The sequence below is a fragment of the Anopheles gambiae genome, chromosome 3 (genome assembly GCF_943734735.2).
Source record: "Anopheles gambiae chromosome 3, idAnoGambNW_F1_1, whole genome shotgun sequence".
In the NCBI taxonomy this organism is placed as follows: Eukaryota; Metazoa; Arthropoda; class Insecta; order Diptera; family Culicidae; genus Anopheles; species Anopheles gambiae.
This window is the reverse complement of record NC_064602.1, coordinates 41,855,658-41,872,395: the sequence shown is the minus strand read 5'-3', so window position 1 is coordinate 41,872,395 and position 16,738 is coordinate 41,855,658. Positions and strand designations below refer to the sequence as shown.

Genomic DNA, 16,738 nt, shown 5'->3' with positions numbered 1-16,738 from the left:
GAAAGTATCTAATTTCCATTGTGTAAATATATTCACATTCTCGATAGGAGCAAACCACCGCAATTTATTATCTTATAACAATAATGTGACAGAATGGAGCGAGTTTCAATTTATTTGTATTTGTTCAGTGCACCCGGTATTTTCACTGAACGCGCTGAGTGTTCAGTATAAATTAAACCTTAAAAGCACGAACTCTTTAAAAAACATAAAACGCATCGAAAATGCAATGATTGGGTACCGTTACTTCGCATTGAATGCAATTTTAGACGGTGCTTCATTTGCATTTCTCTTTGCCGCGCTCTGTATAAATTGATTTATTGTGTCAAAGATTTGATGAATAATATTAACACACTTGATCAGGGTGGCAATGGTATGGATTGCAGCAATAAATAACGTTTTTAAAGTAGGCAGATCTTAACCAACATTAGCATTAAATCGTTACGTTTCACGGTGTAGTAGACGGTACCTTTATAACAATTTGAGTAATGCTTAAAGGATGACTTCACCATACCTAACACGTTTTAGTTTTTATTTACTCGTGAATGGTGTTAGAATTTTCAGAATTGGTTTTTCATGGTTTTTTTTTCAGAATGTTTTTATATTGAAGAAGTTCGCTTGCATTTCTCTTTGCCGCGCTCTGTATAAATTGATTTATTGTGTCAAAGATTTGACCGCATTATGTTTTTTTGTCTGTCTGGCACAATTTTGTTGAAACATGGTCGAAACATGAAAGTCAACTCCGTCAGCGAAAAAGCTTGCTCGAAACATACTCATCATATTCTTTTTGGTTTGGTTCCACATCCTGTTATATAAGTTGACTTCCTTCGTTTGCAGTAGAATAGGTGGCGTCAGGCACCATAATTGTTCAACTGCACTCCGCGTACACAATATTAACCCATGCATTGCGTCTCTACTATTTTCACTGCCTTTCGAAGCAGGGCTAAGAGAATGAGTCAATGCTAATGGTGTTCAGTGTGCCAAAATCGTTTATAGGAAAGCTAACAAGCGTATGCTAATGGATTAATCAAGCGCACCATACCATGTTGTGACATTGCTAGGTTTAGCACGTGGATTTCTATTTTACTGTTCCACAACAAATAAATAATCTCGATCTTTCTCCAACGATTTCCTAACTAATTCAATCGAAAATGATTTGCCTTGCTTGTCAACCATGCAATCGGGCTTAGTGCACCCTTCTAAACAAGGCTGCTCCAAGTGCCTTGCATGAGGTAAAATTACTACAATCCCAACCAATGCACCCGCTCAACAGGGAGCGCATGTCAATAATTCATCCAGCGCGTCCACCAACTTTCAAAATCAATTCATCATTACTCAAATAGACCGTAACGGCGCCTAATCTTTCTCTCTCTCTCTCTTCCATAACCCAACCAAATCGTGCTTTAACAATCGTGAGCAGGCCACAAAGAGGGGTTCCCTTTTTCTAATGAAAATCAATTAGCACACTTAAGTAAAAACAACCATCAAAAATTCTGTTGCATGTACTGGCTCAATCTTGCAAACCTGCCACCCCATTGGCCCTCAGGAGACTGGCAGGTGAGGTTATTTACTTCGAGGCCGGGGGGAAACTTTGAACGGTACGGCCGCCCCCTTCGATATGTATATTCCAGCGTACGGGAAGCAAAACCTTCCAAACCTGCACGATGATATGGCTCATTGAAAAATTGCAAACTCCGGATCGCGCGTGGCACACGAACCGTTTTCTTGTTTTTTTTTTTTTAATCGATGCGTTGCATATTAATTCTCACATAATCAATAACGAGGCAAATTTTGGTAGCTTTGCAATTTTATATATGAAAAGAGATGAGGCTACGCTTCACAATCGTGCAGTGGCAGCAAACAACGCATTAGGCAAATGGTTGCAAATAAAATGCCATTTTTACGTAATTCAACCGCGCGTGGCTCTACAACAGCTAATAGCTAAGTGTGCTCCTTGTCCTCGTTTCCGATGGTGTTGAAAAGGATGCTTCAAAAACGTTCTGTTTGCGATTTTGGTGGGTTTTCTCGTCTGTAAAACCATTAGGCACACATAACCATTACCATATGTGTGAGTCAATAAAATGATATGATTGTGGCAAAGCCTACAGTCTCGCCGCCCGCGTATCGTGTTTCTTTAAATCGGGAACATCTTTATGAAGTTTTTACTCTCACTATCAAATATGCAGTGTATGTGTGTGTGTGTGTTGTAATGATCTTCCCTCGCTCCGCTGCATATGTGAACCCTTACGATGAATGATTGTTATAAACCATTCGTAAGGCATTGATACATCCCACACCGCCATAAATGGCAAACAGAAATCCCACCCAAACGAATGCCCTCTCGTCTGTGTGTATCATTCCTCTTTCTTTCCTTTCTATTTTGTCGGTCCCATCATCTGTGCTTCTTTCTCGTTTTCAATAACTCCAGCGTATCGCGTAACCCATAAAGAAAGATAAAGTAAAATAACAATAATAATTATTGTTACGATTATTACGATACATTGCGGTCTTTTTTGATATCGATTTTTGGGGGCGCTTTTGCCACTTTTATCCTTCTCTGTACACGAGTTTTCCCCTGTGCGCTTTTTCTTTCGTTCGCTTCAACATACATATCTATATTCAAACCCAACCCAGTTCCCGGGGTTCGCTCGGTTCATCGTTTTCATCATCCAAGCCGTACACAACCAGCCTACGCGCGATTGCTCCCGCAACTCGTTTCATTCCAAAAGACAGCTGCAGGATTTTCGAATCCTTTTGGCCTCTGCTTGGAACAATCATTTCTGCAGCCCTGTCCTGTCGCTCCTCTGTTTGGCCTTTATTTACCAGCCAGCGCTCCAGCGGATCGGAAGTTTTTCGTTGGGGAAATTTTTGCTAAGAGCGTACAAATTTCAACCTTTTACCCCTCGACGGTTCTGGGAGCAGTGTTCGTCGATCGTCGGCCGGGCACACACTCATGTAGCCATTACTTCATAATAATTCAGCATTTTATGAGCGAGAATGATGATACTGCTGCCGCTGCGCCCATCATTCTGGATTTTTTTTTTGTGCTGGGGGGAAGCATTCGGAATATGAAAGTGTTTTCAGTTATGATTTCATGTGCGACGGGGTAAGGAGTTGTTGCGAGTATTTCCCTCTACGTTTAAAGGCAAACGCAACGAGCTCTCAGTTGCCAGTTGGTTTTTTTATGGAAATGTTTTATTTCTTTCCCTTCGAGAAGCAAACCCACATGCGGTGGAACAAACTGGAGAAAGGGGGGAAAAAGATCAAGAAACTTTCCGGGCAAATTGTTTACGCCCAACCGTAAAGGGATTGGTGGTTGGAATTGGCAATCTGATTAAGATTATCTTAAACGCTTCTGCACTTTGCTGTACACCTCGGGGGGAAAGAAGTTCTGCTCTGGATCGCTCGTTTCCATATGCATTTCTGACAAATTGAGTAGCGCTAGGGGTCTTCCAAAGAAGGTGCAGTGTACCATTAGCAAAAGGACTACTGGAATTAAGTGACGTGGGAGTTCCTCTGGGCAATGTTTCATTAGCATTTAATTTGGTTGCTCCTACAAGGGTTTGGGTGAACTGTATCTCCTAATTTGCGGGATATTTAATACAGCTAGATTTGTTTGTACTATTTTATTACCAGTATGTCCTACTGTTCCATACATTCCAAATCATCCTTCTTCCTTTCCAAACACTAATCTCGTCCCCCTTCCCTCGATAAGAAACAACATCGCACCGCATCGCCTTCAAGCTTGCCATCTTGTGTAACACAGCCATATATTTTATTATCACCTTTTGCAGTAGAGAAAACCATTGCGAGATCGAGCGGCGGAGGCGAAACAAAATGACTGCCTACATCACGGAGCTGTCGGACATGGTGCCGACCTGCAGTGCCCTCGCGCGGAAACCGGACAAGCTGACGATCCTGCGGATGGCCGTCGCGCACATGAAGGCATTAAGAGGTAAGTTTCCAGCTTTTTGATGAGCTCCCAGGCGCTTACTATTGTTTTTCGGCTGGCTAATTCAGAGGTTTGTGTAATGCAGACAGGACAAAGAAAGCAGCACTCACAGATTAGCATGAGCGCAAATGGCGTTCGGGGTGGGTGGTAGTCGCCGGGTTTCATCAAAAGTTTGAAAGTAATTTCCCCTTTGCAAAGGTCGTAAATATTTTTATTTCTCATACCGGAGAGTGCTGCCAACGATTCCCCGATGCATGAAATGAACTGCTTTTTTCACTTCTTTTCACCATTTCGTGGCCATAAAACCCGTGAGCGTACCTCGGTGTTTTGGATTTGTTATGGTGTCGTTTTGTGACGTTGGCAAAGAAAACGGCAAATTACACGCGCGGCAATAGGTTATGATTCCCGCCCTAGACAGACGAATCATACTGTCTAGCAGTTTAATTGACTTTGCTGTACTTTTTTTTAGCTAGAAAGCGATGTACAACTTTTATTTAGTTAGTTCATTGAAATTTTTGTGAATTTATTGCGCACAGGACATTTCTCAATCGAGTTGTACATGCTGTGCGAGACAAAAGTTTTCCCCCTTAGTGAGATAAATTACATTTTGAGTGTAGGAAACGCATTTGCTTGTTCTTGAGAAATGAATTCAACAGTGGAAATCAGCCTTCTCGGAACAGCCATTTTGTTGGCATAACTTTAAGCAGCAAAAAACTCGTGTAATTGATCGTCCTTCAAATTTAATTTCTTTTTATTTTGTGCATTTTACTGTATTCAGGAAGTCTTCTAACATATTGTTGCATTTACTGTCCAAGAAGAGTTACATTTTATATTAAATGGTTGCGAACTGTGTCAAACGACGAGTGGCATTCCTTCACGGAGCTCTACTTAGTTTTTTTTCGTGTAAGAAAATGAACACAAAAGAACGTCCTGCTAAAGACAACTATGCTGACCTCGCGAAAAGAATCCTAGATCCTGCAAGAAACGCTAGAGAATGGATAATTTATTCAAATAATTAGCCGAGAATTTATAAGTACGGCAGCGTAGAGTAGAGCTCGGCTCACAACTTTCAGAAATGGCGGCGGCGCAACGGTGTCTCTTGTTATAGAAGGAAGATGAACTTTTTCCTCTACTCTGCTCACACTCTTTCAACCCGTTTCGATCAGCTAAAAGCTAAAGACAAATGAAACTAAAGTCAGCTCGAAACAATGAAAAAAAAACAATGCAGATGGAAAAAAGAGCCAAGGTGAACGTTAGCGAACTCTTTTCTAATTACTATCGTTATCTCTACACCAGGTTAAAATAATGACTTTTGGATCATTTTCAAAGTCAACAAAAGAGGGGCTTGCCACAGGGATAGCTGGCACGGTTTGTTGGGGTCGAGGGAAAAGACATTAAAATGTCCAACGACCGGGCGGGCACAACTTTCATTTGGAACATAATAATTCAATCAATTGACAGGGTGCTGCGCGCGCCATTGTAAGTGGGCTTCCAGTTCGAACGGTAGAATAATTAAGGAACTCTTTCACTTCGGTCCGAAGCGTTCAACGTACCTAGATAACGAGCTATCCGCAAATACTTTTGCTATAAAGATGTTGCGATAATTTTTAATCGACCAGCTAGAAACGAACTGCCACTGACCGGACAAAACGACCGACCGACCGACGGAGGAGACATCTTACTCAGGGTGAGTGATAAAGCAAAAGGTTAAAGGTGTTGGGTTTGCCAAGCACCACCATCACCTCTACCCTTCAGTTTCTCTACCAACATATCAAAAAAGCGTAACAAGCCAGTTTTGCCCGTCGGCAAAAGAGATTAATTGCTCGATGTAAATCATTATGAAAAATGTCCGATTTTTATCGCATTTGCTGCAGCACAAAAAGAAATGTGAAGGCAAATAGAAAAAAAAGGTTTTCAGTTAGTGAAACAAACCACAGACCCTCCGGCGGGGTCGTAGGACTGGCCATAAAAACAAAAGTGATCGGGTTATTGGTTAGAGCTGAATTTATGACAAGTTTTTATTGCGATTCCGAGTCAAAAGTGGTTCACAAAATTTGTGGCTGCATGTTTTTGAAACTGAATGTATCCCAGATAGATTGTTGCTTATTAGAGCAAAGAGTAGTAAAAGGCTTACATATTTAAAATACTATCTACAAATATTACAACGAAGTACTTAAAAAGCAACTAAAAGATACCGTTTGGTCACGTTGTCCAGCGTGTAGCTTTACCAGAGTCCGGTACACATTAAACCGAAAACTCAACCCTTCGTTTCAATTTCACCCTGCTCTTGCTTCGTGAGAAAAAAATAGCTGCCTTGGCAATGGAGTCATTTGGCAAGCAATAAAATGTCCTCTTGCCTTCGAGGCCCAGCACACATCAGTGTTCATTTCCTTTCGTACAGAGCAAAAGTGATCCGTGTTCCGTGCACCCGCCACGTGCTCTGGTTTTTGTTGCAACCACTGCCACACGCACTTCCCTCTCACACACCTACCGTAGAATAAGGGCGATAAAGATGGGCTGATGGAGGTGATGGAGTGTGTGGTCAGCCGTGTGCCACCGTTTGCCGTGACCGGAACGGGTCAGAAATAATGTCACTCGGACGTCCATATATTTGAATCTAATTCGATTAGTTAATCCCCTGCGGAACAATATCCCAGTGCGGACCGCGCTAGGAACGGGCGTGCGGTGAATAAAGTCCCGGCAGAACGAAACGGGAAAGGTGGGACGCTTCGGAGGGAGGGATAGCCCATGGTGATGGGGTCATTGGATGTCCAAAATGGGAGAGGTTAAATCAACTTTCGCCCCAAAATGACCACGACACGATTCACGCGTGTTTGCAGCCGGGAAAACTGTGCGCTCGCGCCGACTGCGTCCCTGTGTGTCTCGTAGCCTGGGTACTTCTGTTTCTACTTTAATGATTAAACTCGCCCACCGTCCGACAGCAGACTCATCTTCCTCTATTTACAGTTCTAAGCTAACGTCTTGGTGTTCCTCACATTTTCCTCTCCATGCAGCTAAATGAGACGGTGGAAAAGAGACATACCAAACTTCCCCAACGCATCATTCGCTGCATGGGAAAACTCGTCCCTTTGTCCCTTGTTCTCGGTCCCTGTCAGATACGCGGAAAAATAAAACTTCTCCGCAGCTCGCATTGTCCCTTTTCTCGTGTGTCATAGTAGAAAGTGGCAGAGCGCTGGCCACAATGATACTATTTTATTTTTACTTAGCTTTTCCGGACCTTTGTGTGTTGCGTCTGTTCGTTGGAGCTTCATTACATTCTAGCGCTTTTCCACCGTACTGTCTCTTCTGTTCATCTATTATCTCTTGGCCACCACCACCTCATGTCCAAACCAATCCCTCTGCCTCGCGAGAAAGTCATTCTACGCGTACGAAACAAAACAGCTAGGAGAAATGTGGATGGTGGTCTCCTTGCACAGGGGAAAATCATTAAACCAGTTAATTGCTTTCGGAGCAACGTTTATTTATGGTGTTATCCCGAATTCAATTTCCTGCCGCAAACGCTCCTTCCCGGCTATAAATGATGGCTGTGGCTCGTGTTGCATTGAGTTTTAGTGAGTTTCCTTTCGCGTTTCGCCACTGGTAGTAGTGAGGGAAACTCGGCGCTCGTCGATTTCACATACGAAGGGCTAAATTATATGGTTGTGTATGTGTATGCGTGTTTGCACGAGGGTAGCCTGGTAGCCAACAATTGAGTGTCCAAATAAAGTATAACGAACAGAAATTCATCAATCTTAACCGAGATGACCGGAACCAGAGTTACTACGATTTGGATGGTGAAGAACAAACAACTCTGCAACATCGCACATGATTACTAAAATTGTTACGAAGCGTTGTCTTTCCGTTGACAAAGAAGGGGTAAGACTATCTCCTACTCAATGAATGTTACTAGGGAATGAAAAAAGCAGGAAACTTCACCACAGCCTTTCTCATTAATGTATTTTGAAAGATCCATTACATAGATTGCCTTTTCTGCGGCATTGTGTTCCACCGGACAGTAGGCCAGCAAAAGTGAAACTGTCATGCATGCAAAGTTTTCCCCGAAAAGTGTCAGTTGTACTTACCCGGCTGCTAAATCCACCCATCCTCGCCGGTAGAAAGGATCACGTTAGGAAATTCGTGGAAAATCATAAGAGCATTTTCTTTGCTAGAAAAGGAATGATAATATACTTATATTCGAGTTGCGAGTGTCCCTTTTCCACCTGGAAACACATAATATTAACGAGCTCAGCAAGGCGACCCCGCATAGTATCATTTCCCTTGCCTTTGGGGGATGAGTATCCAAAAGGAGGGAACGATTCCAAATGTTCTGCTGGACGATGAGCAAGAGCAGAACACGCCATTCCCCAAAAAAAACAAAAAATGGGCAAAAATAAACGGGTATCATTAGATGTGTACCATTAAAGGTACCGAGGTGGCTTCATTTATCATAATTTTATTTCTATCTTCTCCACCACTGTTAAACCATATCGTGTCCTGGCCTGGGGTTCCTTTCTCTACTACTGGACTGCTTTCTCTACTGATGGACCCTACTGCTAGCTGTCCCTTGCTGCTAGCTCGTTCTATTTCATTTATTTCATGAAAAATCGTGTAAGAAAAGCGTACTGAAGACAAAAAAAAACAATTCTATTCGAGGACCGTTTTGTTCTATGACCTCCAATCGTTCGAGCTTATTGATTTGATAGATTTGTTCAATTTCGGAGGACAACGGACGGGTTTCATTTCTTATTTTACCTTTAATAATACCACCTCCAGGAGGATATTATTATTAAAGCAGAAAAGAAATGTCCTTGCACACCAGCTGGTTGCCGCCTGCGCTTTGTCGCAAAACGTTAGCTGATTCCCCGCTGCTTCTCATTCACACAAACAAACGAACCATCGTACACGCATTGAGCAGCACACAATTCCAACCGTTCTTTGAGCAGTGAAAATGAATCGTTAGGACACCGCGATATCATCCTAACCCTGTTTTCTTCTACGAAACCTTTGCCAAATGGTACCATTTTTCGTCCGCTAGATGACAATCCTTAACTGGGCGAGAAAATACGGTGGCCCTGGTGAAAAATGTCCTTCCGAGGGGCGGGAGGTGGCGAAGAAAACTGGTGGAAAACAGGCACAGAGAGTAGTAAGAGAGAGAGCGAGAGAAAAAAAAAAACATAATAAAAATATCTTTCCCTCCCACGGAATGATTTATGACGGTTGCGAATGGTCGACGGTGGGCAACGGAATTAAAGTGCCACTCTCTCTCTCTCTCTCTCTCTCTCTCTCTCCCGCGCCTGTATCGTCTGACGCCCGGGGAGATAAAACCTGCATCACGAAGTCGGAAAACCCGATAGGACGACAGCCAGACAGCCAGCGTGTACGAAAGGTGTGAAATTGACTTTTTTTGCTTCAAAAGTACTGCGATTCCGGAAATATGCAGCTGGAAGGCTAAAATGCCAACGTGTCCTAGAATTTTTGGCTAATTCTGGTGTGGAGCGCAAAATGAACCTGAACATAATTTACATCTTATCTCTAGCACTTTTGTGTTCAAATATTCGTAGCAGCAAAGGGAATGGATTGTGTTAAAGTAAAAGAAAAATGCCAATACAGTACAGTAAAACTAATGTTTGCTAGAATGAAAATGTGTTGCTATTGCTTTCATTTAGTTGAAACGGCTCTTTTTGCCACCCCTAAAGACTTGCATATCGATTGTATCTTCCAAACGATTAACCGGACACAGGCCACCCAATCGTTTTGACCGAACGCATCGAAACGAATGAGATGTTATCGTATTTCGGTCATTGATCCCTTGACTAGAACCAAGGATCCACATATACAATGGAGATAACAAACCACACAGATACACACACTTTGCGGTTACCGATTACACTGACCATTTAAACCATCTGGAGCAGGTGGTTCAGGGATCTGGGTGGTCCATCCTTATTGGTTGATCCTTTTTTTTTTTTGCTCGAGCAGTTTATACAAACGATATCTTACGATTACTACAATCATACTGGAAATTATGATGCTATTTGGATGTACCAATCAGGTGGCACATATTAATTTTGGAACCACGAATGTTCGAAGAATGACATAGACTATTTCAGGGGTTATTGCTTGGAATGCCAGAAACAAATCAATCTGAAAGCCAAACCAAACAAACAGCTGTTCTCTGGAATACTGGAGTGTCTCTGTTCAACAAACATCTGTTGACAGTGTACTTCTTCATTTTTAGTTTGAAAATTGTTATTTTATTTATGATATATGTGATAGTTTTGTTCTCTATACTTTGTATTATACACCATCAAGAAGTTTTTCCAAACGAATAAAGAAATGGAATTCATTTTCTACATTTTCACCTTTTTTATAAATGTAAAAAGTCCTCACGATGAAATCCCTGTTTTGCAAAGCTCTGCTGAATTATTCGTGAAACAACTTCAGCACCGACAGGATCAAAGCGCACTCTCCACTCCACATTGCAGCACACATTTCTAGACAGTGAGCCAACCATGTAACAATGATCATAAGGTAAGGCTGTTTTTAACAAACGATTCACCGACTGAAATGCAATAACAGGGCAGGGCAATAACACTGTCAGGAATTCGTTGCCCACGCTTCAGTTCGGTTTGTTTTTTGTTCTCTTCTGTGTAGCAAAAGATAAAGAAACCAGCACATTCTCCGAACTTGCATGGACCGTTTCAAGAGAGTTGCTGCTACTGTACCTTTGCACTAGCATGGTTTCGCTAGGAGTAAAAAATTGCACTAAAAAGTAGAAAAGATGAACTTCCCAACAAAGAACACACCTCTCTTTACCCTTTTGTGTTGATAGCTACATAAATTTTTCTGTCTGGCTTTAGAATTTCACCCGACACCCGAAAACAACGCGCTTGTTGTAGCACGAGCTACTTCCAAATTTTCGTTCCTTTCACGATGGAACTTTTTGAAGTGGCTGTGCGGTGTATGGAAGGGTTGCTGAAATTTAAATTGCTTCTATGGTGACCTTAAGCTAGTTTTCGATGGGAATGCAAAGTGAATGAAATGCTGTGAAAAAGAAGCTTTTTTCATGAAAGTTTAGTTACCATATTTTTTATAATTGAGTAGCGTTGGTTAAATGATGTATTTTGTATCAAATATTGGGGCCCTTCACGATTCTAGTCAGTTTTTTTGTATGGAGTTTGACAGTTGGAGGCTGAAATCATGTAAACACTCCATACAAAACAACACACAAAACTAGCCTGCAGTTTTCAGTCTAGATTATTCTAGCCTCAAAGCTAGAATTAGATGGCAATGGCAGAATGGCAAAACAAGGTGGTGTTTACATTTATCCCAAAGTGCATTAAAGAGATCTGGTGATGGAATCCAGAATCAAAGGGTATGTAGTCCAGGTTGTCTCATAGCATGTTTTTATAACCAAATTTTCATATCACTTTTTGACAGAATGGGTGAAAACTTTTGTTCAAACAAGCTTTCTGGAGGCTTGACGAATACTCAAAATCTTAAATCTCTTAAAATTTTCATTCAGAAACAGAAGCGATAAAAATCAGCCTTCTAAATTTATACACCTTGGAATAAGCTCACCTGTATATTATACTCACTTAGATAGTTGCTCGAAAACTGCTATACAATGCAAACAGCTGACAGGCTGAAATTTCAGCCTACGAACTTAAAACGGAAAGGGCCCCATTATTTATTTGTACTATTCAACCAATTACCAATTACCAGTAACCAATTACCAATTTTGCTTCAATGTCAAGTTATGATTGTTTTATATTCTATGCTAAAATCAATCTAAAAATTTATAATTACAGTATCTACTTATGAAAATAAAACTAGAGAAACTGAAGATGAAGAATCCAAGATTTGCATTTTTCCTTAAATTCCTGTATTATTTTTTCAAATGCTTCAATACTTTTAAACGTTTGACATTTCTTACCAGATAAAGTATACCCACTCCAATAGATAAAATAGTTAAAAAAAACTCTTACAGAAGATGGTTACATTGGAAACAAAGAAAAAAAACTTTCAAAAGTCTCACCAAATATCGAAGAACCCAGTTGACTCGGTGTTCATGGACAGGATCCACACCTGTGCCGACCGTACGAACATACCTTGTGCAAAATGCATTCCGTATGCACCTTGTATGTGTGTGGATGCGAGCTAAAGTGCGGCCAGCACCGACACCAATGGGTGCACAATCGATTCCCCTTCCCGCGCATTGCTAATCTGCACTGGGCGGAGTCCCAAAACCCGGGAAACTAACCGACACCAACCCTCTGCGCCCCTACAGCGTTTAGATGCAACTCCACCATGATGTATGAAATTATTAGGAAATGCAGCTGCACTGAGGTAAATGAAAGGCAGTCAGTGGGGAGGTGTGTACCGCTGTCTAATTAAAAACAATGGGCATTATTTTTCTCTCTCTCCGTCTTACTCTCTCACTCTCTCTGTCCATACTCATACCTTCGGAATAGATGGCCGGTTTCGTTCTACCGAAACCGCTACGAAACCCGCTTTCATTTCCCACTTCGTGACAGATACGGTTTTATCAGAAATCAAATCGCCGGGCTGGGTGAAGCCAACGATCATATTCTCTCCCTTGCTCTCTCTCGCAAACACACCTCTTTCATGTCGGTCACTTTATAGACATTGGGCAATAAAAATGCAAGGTAGAAGTTTGGCAGGAGTATGGAAAAAGAGAAAGAAGATGAAAAAGCTCCCAGGTAATAATACAAATAATAATAATGATAAAACAGCGTATCGTGGACGTCGTTCCGTCTCTTCGATCCCGCCAGCTGCCTCGCGCTGAGCCGGCCAACAGAATCAGCATTCGATTAAAAGGGCCTTTCATATTTTAGTGGCGGTCAACTGCGCAGTGGATGTTTTTGCAAACATGCAGCTGTGGGAAAGGGGTGGGAGGGGAGGGAAGGAGAGCCGAGGGTAAGCAATGGGAAGGGTGGTCAAGAGAAAAATGATATCAAACGATATGCCCTTTCCCGTGTGCACACGCAAACTCGCGCTCCACCGTGTGTGCGCGCGCACATACACACACATACACACAGAGTCAGTGCACCAGAAAATGCATCAAAACGACGAGTGCTCCGGTTCGGGGCTAGTTAATTTATTCTTTAATCCATAATTTATTTACCACACTCGACTGGACGAAGACCGAGGCGGGCAAACTGGGCTGGGGTACGCGAGCAAACAACAACCACACCACATCGTAGCACTATCGTAGCTTGAGTTTGAGCAAAACGGATCACCCGAATTGCAAATATGCTGCACAGCCATTTTTCCGAAATGAAAAACATCATCGAAGAAAAACAGTTGCCATACGGTGGAAGTGTTTGAGCTTTTGTTTTTTAAATATGCGAATAACTTTTCGAACGCTCTCGTTTGAATGAACAGTTGAATTCATTTAATGACTGGCGTATGAAATATATATTCACTGTTTGGTGAAAAATAAAACGATCACTTGAACAACCTGCATACATAAACACGTGGACCACGCTCTCGGTGTAGATGAGCGGCGCCAATAAAAAAACAAACATGCGCAATTGTTAAAAGTCTATTTTCCGATAGCAACAAGAATACATAACAACTTAATCTTGGAGTGTAAACGAAATGTAAAAAAGTACGTGGCTGTCTGTAAAAAAATAGTTGATGATTTTTCCCGTCGACTTTTGAATACTCAAACGGAGTACCGTAAGTAAAGCAAATTATCATGCGACTCTGCAGTCATTTAGCGACCCATTTTGCCATGCCACGGCATTGGTTAAGAAAGCGAAGTCCCAAAGGTTCTAGGTTTACCGCTGGCTAATAAGCAAAGCCAAGCACACGGTATACTATGGTGGAAGGCTATTTAGTAATGTTATTAATTCTGCACCGATTAGAGACTTTCATACCCCGACCCTTACGGGAGCTGCCAGTTGCTCATAAACTGCTCCACCCGACGACGACTGCTTAAAAACGGAAATGAACGAACAGGCCAGAAATGGCGGGCGGGTGAAGTAGTGGGAGTGCTGTACGGGGTAAGGCAATAACACAGTACACATTCTGGCCGGTGCTTGGTGGTGCTTGGAGGTCCCTTCAAGGAATCATGGCATCTCTTGCTTTCAATCAGAAAATGGTCAATTCCACCAAGCAGCAGTGCATGCATGTGCGCTTATGCAAATTCTAAATCTCACCCATTCCTCTACACCCAAAGTATCAGAGGAAAGCGGGAAGGACGTTACGGGGCGCGGTGTCGCACGGGGTGGTAGAAATGTTTTATTACCAACCGCCGTGCCACTGCTACGGGCCGGGATTTCAAACACTCTTTGTATGCGGATAATGTGTTTGCCGTTGCAGTTCCAAACCAAGCGCTGATTTGCCATTGCGCTTCGTCCGACCTGTGCCCAGCACATACTGAAATGAGTAATGTAATGTAAAAAAGCGAATAAAAAGCACCAACCTACTTCCCTCTCAAAACTGCGCCCCCCAATGCATCAAGTAAGGAGGGGCGCACTTCAAAGCGTAACTAGTTCGAGGTGCATTTATGGCTTCTTCCGGCCGCCGGACACCGAATGACAAATGCTGGTTAGCAATTGGAAAGAACGAACGAATGAATGCAACATGAAAAGAGAAAAAAATCCACAAGAACTTCCGAGCGTTTCTAACGCTGTGTTAGAAGAGGTTGGCGGTATTGTGTTTAGTTCGGAAAAAAACCTCGAAGCAGGGAAAGCGAAATTAGAACGATGCAAACGACTTGACAAATGGGGACACTCAATGGTTAAATGCGGCCACAAGACACAAAGTAGTGCCAATTGTTGTTTTTGCAACAACAACAAACTGAGCGTAAACCCCCGTCCAAAGATTGAGCTTTTTGTGGGGCATATGGGACTTGGAGTTTGCATTAAATACACTTTGGAACAGTTTGTCAAGCCGTATGAGTTGTGCAGTGCGGTAATGGAATGAATTTGCGGAAACTTTAATAGTTTAGTGTTTTGCATTATTGCATCCTGCGGTTGCAAATGGTTTAATGTATGAAGTGGATATGGGAAGTAGTGCAGAAAAAAGTGTCGTACCCGTTTTTTGTGCTTAGTGTTTTAATGTTCTCACTAAAACAGACATCTCTTCCAGAGATTTCCAGTTCACAGGGTTTCCAGGAGTTCTCATAATTTTAGAACAGTAGAGTCCAACTCTCGTCACATAAAGTTTACTTTGCATACATAAGAAAGAGTCAAGAAAGTGCCCGAAAATATGAGAACCCCTGAAAACCACTGTAATTCAGCAGAATTTTTGTATATGTTTTTCACAATAAAATTCACAAAGAATTAAAAAAACAAGCAAAATAATACACATAGCAACTTTGAAGTTCTCACTTTATCTAGCCACAAAGAATATCCTGAATTGATATGCCTCAATGTCGCTTCATTTCACAATAAAGTGTAAAAGAATACATGATGGAAAGAGTTCTAAGGATTTTTGAAAACTAGGATCTTTGAATTTTGAAAGCTCTCGATCTAAACGAGGTATCAGAACCTAGGGAGATTCTAATATCCGCAGGATTAGCTCATTTGTATGTTGCACGAACCAATTTAAAATGTTTATTCAAAATAATAATGTGACATCAATCTTAATGAGTATATTCCCATTCTTCTCTCTTACTCGATACTTCTATACAACAACGTACGCACAACCTGTAATACCCATTGTACCACGGACAATTGAATTAAATACTGTAAATCTGCCCACAGCAATATTATTACAATGTTGGCCACACTTTTCGACAGCACCTTTCCAACTACATCCACTCCAAATGATGTTTGAAACGCGAGCCACGAAAATTCGCGTACGCTCCGGTACAAGGGTATAAAGCCTGGTAAGCATCAGCATCAGGCCACAGCTGCCACTGTTACTACTGTTGCCTGTGGTGCGCGATTTCGGACAGTAGTAAAATGGCAGTCGTCATCGTGGCCACCGCAGGCGCGAAGTGGCGAAGCTGTAAACAGCTTTATGACATTCCGGTTTGGAATCGATTCAAAATGTGCACAGTTTAAGCTTTACATATGAGGGGTGCTGTGTAGAGTCGCGGGAAGGAAATACGATGCCATTGAGTGAAGTTCCGTTGGGAGAGTTGTCGTGAGTCGTTTCAAGTTTTTTTTCTTCTACTTTGTTCTTCCGGGCAAGTCATTTCACGCATTGTTTTTAGGTATTTTCTTTCTTCTGTTGGTTTCATTTACTCCAGCACTCATTTCCATCCACCTCTTGTTCATCTCCGTATCACGAATTGCACATGGAGCGTTACAAAAAAAACAGAATATACCCTTAACGATCCCTCGCGCGGGTCCCGATACATTAGTCGGAAGCAGCGGAAACGGAGCCTAAGTGGAAGTGCGCAAATTTCGGTAGCGAAGAAAATTTGCATAATAGTTTTAATGGTCTCGGTAATTTATCAGACCCCCGTTTGCTGCTACTGCCGCTGCTGGTTCTCTGCCGTTGTGTGGAGGACGCAGTAGTGCATGGTGGTGTCGATGTCGCATTCTTCGCGACCGGAATACACATTCGCTCTGGCTTCGTATGCTCACTCTGGAAGAGAGATTAAGGTAACTCTCGTGTCTGCCTGCCTGCCTGCCTGCCTGGTGGGGAGCGTGTACTTTCTGCGTTCTGAAAACCGAACCGTCCACTTTCCCGCTGAGTTTTGAAATCAACGAATGACCAACCATCAATCAACGTCTGGTTTGAAGTTCTACGCGGGTTACGGACACAGGTTGTGGGCCTCATTTTGCTCATTTCTTTTCTCGCTAT

At 42.2% G+C, this 16,738-nt stretch overlaps 1 protein-coding gene across 10 annotated transcripts in view; it reads left to right on the top strand.

The window, feature by feature from the left end:
• LOC1279156 (aryl hydrocarbon receptor nuclear translocator homolog) overlaps positions 1-16,738 on the top strand; it is a 199,886-nt gene that overhangs the window by 133,289 nt on the left and 49,859 nt on the right. For all 10 annotated transcript variants that reach the window (XM_061660569.1, XM_061660571.1, XM_061660570.1 and 7 more), the window contains one exon: positions 3,792-3,952. In XM_061660569.1, coding sequence (XP_061516553.1) covers positions 3,792-3,952 — 161 coding nt within the window. The remainder of the gene's footprint in view (positions 1-3,791; positions 3,953-16,738) is intronic.